The sequence below is a fragment of the Austrofundulus limnaeus genome, unplaced genomic scaffold, assembly GCF_001266775.1.
Source record: "Austrofundulus limnaeus strain Quisiro unplaced genomic scaffold, Austrofundulus_limnaeus-1.0 Scaffold5, whole genome shotgun sequence".
Lineage (NCBI taxonomy): Eukaryota > Metazoa > Chordata > Actinopteri > Cyprinodontiformes > Rivulidae > Austrofundulus > Austrofundulus limnaeus.
Genome location: NW_013952407.1, coordinates 5,875,264 through 5,883,548, shown reverse-complemented (window position 1 = coordinate 5,883,548; position 8,285 = coordinate 5,875,264). Strand labels below are relative to the sequence as shown.

Below are 8,285 nucleotides of genomic sequence, written 5' to 3'. Positions count from 1 at the left end.
CTCACTCTATTTTTAGGGTTCAGGCCTGCCATCTTGCTTGTATAATGCTATATATAGATTCTTTAAACAGGTAGGTCAGTTGAGAACCGATTCTTATTTACAATGATGACCTCGGCAAGAGACAACACAAGTGGACATAAAACTGATTTAAAAAAATACAAGCAGCACAGACTAACATACATAAGACAAGGTCTGTTGCAGATGGTTCCAGGCATCTGCAGCAGAGAACTGGAATAAGGAGTGACCAAAGGAGGTAGGTTATGTGCTCTAGGTTGATGAGGTCACTAGAACGTGGAATACGATTTGGTTTGTGAATAGTCAGAAGTGATCGTAAGTAACCTGAGACTTCATGAATCAATGCATAAAAAATTTGTGTGCGCCAGGCTCCAAGCAACAAACCTGTTGACCATGTTAAACATGTCTGTATCTATCAAAACCAACAATGTGTGAAAGTGTGTGTAAATATACATACACCTTGCACCTGCCATTAGAATGTGTGGACACTACAGCCACACAAACTTTTCAGTCAACAGTTTCAAACCACAAAGTCCCAAATTCAATTCAACTAACTCTAACCTGACTTCAATACATGAAAGGAGCACAGAAACATGCATATGCAATTTAAGGTATGAATCTGAATATTTCTGTGTACTTTTCCAATTTTGTACAGAAACCAGTGGATTTGTCTGTGAGAATTAAGAAATGGCCATTTTATCAGGGAGTACAGATCACAGTGGTGTTTTATGAAGTTTCAGTTACAAACCGGATGGCCGTCCAGTTTAGAAAGAGTGGTGGCAGACCTAGGATTGAAAATACTGCCATTTTAGCAGGAGCAGAGGGAGTGAAAGATTTACATAGGTAAAACAAAGCCAAAGCAGGATTTAACTTTGGAATGCAGGACATTTATATGTTTTAAATGAGAGTTTGTTGTCAAGCCAGATACCAAGACAAAATCAATCTCAATACTGTGCAAGGAAGAGATTTTAAAGGGGCTCTCAACGTGTGGTAAGTTTCTGGTACAAACAACAACAACATACATTTAGTTTAGTCTCTGTTCAAAAGCAAATGCAATGCAAAAGCTTGTTGGATTGAAGTTAAACTAGCCTACAGTGAAGACAGAGGAGTAGTGAGGGAGGGACTAGAGGTATGGATGATGGTATCATCAGCATATGCAATGTGAACATGAGAACCACCTACTACAAGTGGAATGTTATTGATATTAATGCAAAAAAAAGGAGTAGGGTCTTATGACCTTAGGTGAGAGTTGGAATGTAAACAGACCAGTCAGGAGTTTTGCCTTTCGACTCAACTTTCTTTACCATGATGAACTGAACACCCCCATTATTGTGGGCAAGGTCCTGATCCGTAAAGCCATCACCTGCTCTATCCTACCATCAAATGTGAACAAGACTTTTAGATCAAAAAGAATGAAGAACCCGTTCAGAGGACCTACTTATTTTTTTCTTTTTGATTGTTCTACCTGGATTACTGAGATGCACCAGGACAAGGCTTTTAGATATTTGAACTACTCTGCTTTAAGCAAAGACTCGTCTTCAACCCGGAGAGAGTATTCAACTTTTTCTGGTTTAGAACCATGTCTTCATATTTAGAGGAGCTGATTCACATCCCAACCGTTTCATTATCAGCTGAAAACRGACCCAATGCATGCTGAACACCATGGTTTGAGACACCAAATGAACTACATCATCTGCAAAAAGCAGATGTTAAATTCCAGACACTCTCCTCTCTATGATGTTGCCTTAAGATTCTGTCTGAACACCACAAACAGAATCAGAAACAAGGGAAATTCCTGCTAGAGTTCAACCTGCACTGAGATTGAGCTCTACTTTGTCTACTTTCTGCCTTGGTTATAGAAGAACCAGACACCATCCTATCCATCAGCTTCTGCTTGTTGTTGCAGGGGCAGCAGCTCAAGCAGGGAGGGCCAGACCTCTCTTTCCCCAGCCAACTCTTCCAGCCCTCCTGGGGGAATTTCAAGGTGTTCCCAGGCCACACAGAAGACATGGTCTCTCCAGTGTGTCCCAGGTCTTCCCCAGGATCTCCTCATTGTTGGACATGAAGCACCTCCTAGGGAGACAACCTTACCAGGACCTCTTGATGTAGAGGAGCAGCAGCTCTCCTCTCTCCTGGTTAACTGAACTTCTCGCTCTGTCTCTAAGGGAGAGTCCAGCTGCCCTGCAGAGAAAACTTATTTTGACTGCCTGTGTCGCAGATRTTGTTCTTAAAGTCACTACTCAAAGTTTGTGGCCAAAGTGAGGGTGGGAGAATGACTGACCGGGTAACAGAAAGCTTTGCCTTACAGCTCAGCTTGCTCTACACTACTGAAGACCGGTACAGAGTCTGCAACACGGCAGAAGTCTCTGAATCCCACGCTCAATTCTTCTTTCACCCAACATTGAGGTGAAATACAGTAAATACAGTACAGTCAGTACCTCTCAACTTCACACAAAAGCTCAGGCTCCTTCCTCACCAGAGATGTAATGTTCCATGCCCCAAGAGCCAGTGTTGGTAAGCCAGGGTCAGAGCCCCAACGTCCCCATTTTTGTCTGCCGCACATGACATCATATGACCACTCCTACAGGTGGTGGGCTCACAGGAAGGCAAACCCATGTTCATTTGGGCTCAACCCAACTYGACCCCATGGGTAGAGACCTAGTTACCAGGCGTTCACCAACGAGGCATCTCCCCCAGGCCTGGCTCCAGGGTGGGACCCCAGTAGCCTACAGCTGGGTAAGACACACTGAGCTCCATGATTTTATATGTCCATACCAGTGTTTTGACACTAACTTTGTCAAAAAAAAAAAGATTAATTTGTAGGGGATAAAATATATTTGTAGTTAGATGCCATCAAAAACTACTGCAAACACTCCCCAAATGAGATCTGACCCGCAACATGGCAGAGGGAGATGTTACAGCGATTACAGAAAGTTTGTATTTTTCCAGCTACTGAACCTGAACAGAGTAAATTTACTGCAAAATCTGTTCCTGTTAAATCTGCTGCTATCTGATTTAATACCAGTAAAATCTGTTTGATGTGTTTGTAAAGCTGAAGCCTGCAGCTCATGCAGACCTTTGCACAAGAACGTTGAGAAGGTTAAACACCCTGCCTGTGTGTCTATAAAGGTTGTATATTAACGCGGCGACAAGGAAAGGCTAGTTTATTGGAACTGAACTCAGGAAGTGTGAATCTGAGCAGCAGAACACACACATGCAGGGTTAGATTTGAACAAAGCGGACAGTTTTTTTCTTCTAAAACAAGCACGGATCATTTTTACCGTACCATGGACTCTGGTTTCAGGAACTCACAAATACACAAGCTGACCTGAGAGCTGAAAATGAGGCGAAGCAGCTGCTGGTTGGGTTTGTTCACGTTCGGGCTCCTCACGGTTCTGTGCCGAGGGTCCAGGCAGTGTGTGTCCGGGGTGATACTCAACGTGATCCTCCTCGAGGACGAGGAGTCTCCCTGGAGCCTGAAGTACGTCAAGAGAGAAATACTGGAGGCTATCCAGGAAGATGCTGCCATTAATGTTGCAGAAGGTAAAAACAACAAAACTCACATCTGTACCCAGTTTAAATGTACAGTTACCACTTTATGTTTTGATGTGTATTAGTTTAAAACAGTAAAAACTAAATCATAATAAAATCTATTTTATTTTTCAATCATTATTTTCAAATATAACATATTTATATTGATTTGTTATTTAAGAGAGGTTAGATTTTTTGTTCTTTTCTTATCGTCAACAGTTTGTTGAAAAGTTGTTGTTTTTTCGTAGGAATACAGGGTTCAAAATATGCAAATAAAATTCTTATTCTGAACAAATGTAATAATTATTGAAAAGTGAAAAAAAGTTGACATCCCTTGTAGATTTGCAAGGGAGGTTCCTGGCCAGAAACTAATGCTGTTTGGGGGACCATGGCATGGAAAAGTTTGGAAACCCCTGATTCAATCTGTCCAAAAATGGGAATTTAAAGACACATTCAAACTAGATCACATAAAACGAGCTCTGACAGGAAAAAGGAGGAGAGGAGAAATTAGTTGAGTGCTATAAATAATTTCATTACATTATAAATCATTTGTAATGCTGAACTTTATGCTGACATGACATGAATCTTCATATTTCTTGTTAAGAGACATGTGTACTCTACATCCTGAAAAATAAAGCTCATGATTACAATCCAAGTCCAATAAAGTTAGGACATTTTGTAAAACAAATTAAAAACAGAGTATCATTTTAAACCTATATTCAGTTCAATACTTTACAAAGACAAGACATTTAATCTTCAAACAGAAAAACTTCGTTGTTTTTGTTACTAATATTTGTCCAGATTTTCTGAATCTTTTGATAATTTTATGGACTGTATGATAAAATCTCTAAATTCCTTGCCATTGTACGATGAAAAARGTTGTTCTTAAACTGTTGAACCTCGACCTGTCCTTGCTTGTGAATGACTGAGACTTTCAAGGATGCTGCCTCTAATCATGACCCTCACCTGTTTTCAATTAACCTATTCACCTGTGCCCCAAACAGGTGTTTTTTGACCATTCCACAACTTTCCTAACCTTTTTTTTTTTTTGGAAAATGTTGCAGGCATCAAATTCAAAATGGGTGAATATTAAAAAAATTAGAAGTATAAGTAAGTAGAAATTTTGATCATTTACACTTTACTGGAGTATTTGTTTTTCCAGCTGATTTTTAACTTCTACTACCTTTTAAAAATATTTACATTTCACTTCAGCTTGTTTTCATTTCATCTTGTTAGAGTAAAAAAAAATTATCCTGCTGTATGTCACCTCCTGGACAGAGTGAATTTGATCGTGGTTGTGTGAGAAGTATAAATACACCTGCACAGGACAAGTCAAGTCACACTCCAGCAGAAAATATTAGATCTACGTAGCCAAGTATGAAGATGACCATAACAAATACAGCTGGTAAAATAAGTATTGAACACGTCACCATTTTCCCAGTAAATATATTACTAGAGGTGCTAATGACATGAAATTTTCACCAGATGTCGGTAACAACCCAAGTGATCCATACATACAAAGAAATCAAACCATAAATGTCCAGAAATGAAGTTATTTGTAATAATGTGGAATGGCACAGGGAAAAAGTATTGAACACATGAAGAAAGGGAGGTGTAAAAAGGCATGGAAAGCCAAGACACCAGCTGAACTCTCTCAGTAATTAGAAAGCAAGCCTGCCCCTTGTCAGTGCAAGTTAATATCAGCTGGTTCAGTCCCAAATGATGGCCAGGTATCACACAAGAACCATCTGATGATGGGTAAAAGTAAAGAGCTCTCTCAAGACCTTCACAACCTTATTGTWMCAAAGCATAATGATGGCATCGGTTACAGAAGAATGTCTAAACTTCTGAAGGTTCCAGTGAGCACTGTTGGGGCCATAATTCAGAAGTGGAAAGAACATTATTTCACCATAAACCGACCACGACCAGGTGCTCCTCACAAGATTTCTGACAGAGGAGTGAAAAGAATTATCAGAAGAGTTGTCCAAGAGCCAAGGACCACTTGTGGAGAGCTTCAGAAAGATCTGGAATTAGCAGGTACGATTGTTTCAAAGAAAACAATAATTAATGCACTGAACCACCATGGCCTGTATGCACGCTCACCACGCAAGACTCCACTGCTGAAGAAACAGCATGTTGAAGCTCCTTTAAAGTTTGCTGCACAACATTTAAACAAGCCTGTGTAATACTGGGAGAATATAGTCTGGTCAGATGAGACCAACATTGAACTGTTTGGATGCCAGAATACACATCATGTTTGGAGGTCAAATGGCACTGCACATCAGCCCAAAAACACCATACCAACAGTGAAGTTTGGAGGTGGGAACATCATGGTGTGGGGCTGTTTTTCAGCAAATGGTACTGGCAAACTTCAAACAATTGAATGGAAAAATGTACAGAGACATTCTTGATAAAAATCTGCTTCCATCTACCAGGATGATGAAGATGAAACATGGCTGGACATTTCAGCAAGACAATGAGCCCAAACACAAAGCCAAGGAAACTCTCAGTTGGTTTCAGAGAAAGAAACTAAAGCTGCTGGAATGGCCCAGCCAATCACCTGACCTGAATCCAACAGAAAATCTATGGAAAGAACTAAAGATCAGAGTTCATAGAAGAGGTCCACGAAACCTTCAAGATTTGAAGACTGTTTGTGTGGAAGAATGGGCCAAAATCACATCTGAGCAATGCATGCCACTAGTTTCTCCATACAGGAGGCGTCTTGAAGCTGTCATTGACAACAAAGGCTTTTGTACAAAGTATTAGATAAATTTCAGGAAGTGTGTTCAATACTTTTTCCCTGTGCCATTCCACATTATTACAAATAACTTCATTTCTGGACATTTATGGTTTGATTTCTTTGTATGTATGGATCACTTGGGTTGTTACCAACATCTGGTGAAAATTTCATGTCATTAGCARCTCTAGTAATATATTTACTGAGAAAAATGGTGACGTGTTCAATACTTATTTTACCCYCTGTATTTACGCAGCTGAAACATTACAATTTTTATTATATTTTATGGTCATTATGACCTTTAGAAAAAATGTTATCTGGGTAAGGTGGGTTAGGCACTAAAGACTCTGTGGAGTGGCCGATGATTTCATCCTTAATGGCTTTTTTCGCTTACATTACTTTTACTTTTATACTTTAAGTAGCTTTTAAACCAGTACTTTTACACGTTTACTTGAGTAAAAAAACTTTAATTGATACTTCTACTTCAAGCAGTCTTTTCAAAACCCAGGTATTCATATTTTTAAAAGACTTTTTAAAACTCTAATTCTGACAGATATTTTTTAAAATATAAATGTACTGTATGTAATTTCTGTGCTTACCAGCTGAAATGGGGACTCGGATCAGTTTTAAACACGTTCAGTCTTGTGTTTAAATCTGAAGAGACAATCAGAAGTAATAAAATAATCTCATTTTCATTGAAGGGATGGGATTTAACCTCACAGCCAACTTCGAAGGATTCAACACAACTATTTACAGACAAAAAGGTTGTGAGAGTAGCGTTTGTGAGGGAGTGGAGAAGCTGACCAAACTGATGGTAAGCTGTCTTTTTATATTTGTCTGCTAAAATATTTTTAGATAAAATGCATTAATTTGGAGTACTACAATAGCTTTCTGGTGCTTTACCTTTAATGTTATTTGCTTTTATTCTTTAGTTTTTGTCATGAGGTTTGAGCTGCTCCTCATCCATGCAGAAACTATTTTAAAATGTGCAGTTTCATTGTGATTACTGGGCTATGARTTACATTATTCAATGCAAATAAAAACTGCAATCCTTTGTTAAAGACATGATGACAGTTAAAGTTTTGTGATGTTTGTTCAAGTTATTGTGTGATGTCACACAKTAACTTCTGAGTGGTATAAACTTAACTTTAAACTTCCACAATCTTTACCAGTCTTCCAGTTTTAAACATTGAAACACAAGTTTGTCTACACAYTGTGACTCTCAGTGCTACAGGACGTATGGTTTTCTCTAATAACTCCCCGTGTATCTAAGCTCAGATTTTTTTCAGAACAGAAAAGTGTAGCYTTGTTGAATTATTTTGTTTTCACACAGCAACTTTTTAAGGCTTATTTTTTTATTTAGTATTTCCTTTTGTCTCATTGAAAGTGAAAGACACAGCTTTAATATTTTTTGTTATACTCCAGCACACATGTTATCCAAATTCTTCCACTTGGCTGTAATCCAAAGGCCTCAGAGGTTGTTGATAATGAACTGAGTGGTTCTGTGAAGCAGAATTAATGGGTCAGTAAAACATGTTCAGCCTAAAGCCAGAGTTTCAATGTCATAAAGAGAAAAGACTGGTGTAGTGTGACAATTTTTAACAGATACTTCTCCAAATGTGACTTTTGATTATTTAAAGAGGACAACATTTACTTGGTCAGAAATTGTTAATGTAGTCTCTCCTGGTGCTGCATAGATATCTTTACATATGTACTTTTTTGGTTATATTTTTCAGCCCATTCAGTTTTCTCTATTTTTTATGATGCTTTCTGAACTATTACATCACAGTATTTGCAACAGAACTGCCAAATAAGGTCTGGATTTACCATTTACAATCTGATGGTCATCATTCTTCTCTGGTTCTGGGTCAGCCTAAGACTGYATGGACACGTATTCCCTTGTTGACATATTTTAATTAATTTGTAAATAAAATGTTTCTGTGCTGCTATATAGTCGTAAAACCTTCTCTCAAACTAGAAAGAACTGGTCTAGAAGCTGGGG

The 8,285-nt window shown here is 38.6% G+C and overlaps 1 protein-coding gene across 2 annotated transcripts in view; it reads left to right on the top strand.

Moving 5' to 3' along the window:
* Window positions 1–702: 702 nt before the first annotated feature.
* Window positions 703–8,285, top strand: part of gucy2cb (guanylate cyclase 2Cb) — a 39,971-nt gene continuing 32,388 nt past the window's right edge. The window contains exons 1-4 of one of the 2 annotated variants that reach the window (XM_014028403.1): window positions 703–2,529; window positions 2,603–2,751; window positions 3,320–3,558; window positions 6,985–7,097. In XM_014028403.1, the coding sequence (XP_013883857.1) occupies window positions 3,357–3,558; window positions 6,985–7,097 (315 nt within the window). In that variant the 5' untranslated portion in view covers window positions 703–2,529; window positions 2,603–2,751; window positions 3,320–3,356. Of the gene's footprint in view, window positions 2,752–3,319; window positions 3,559–6,984; window positions 7,098–8,285 lie in introns of both variants that reach the window. The other variant, XM_014028394.1, reaches the window with a different exon arrangement.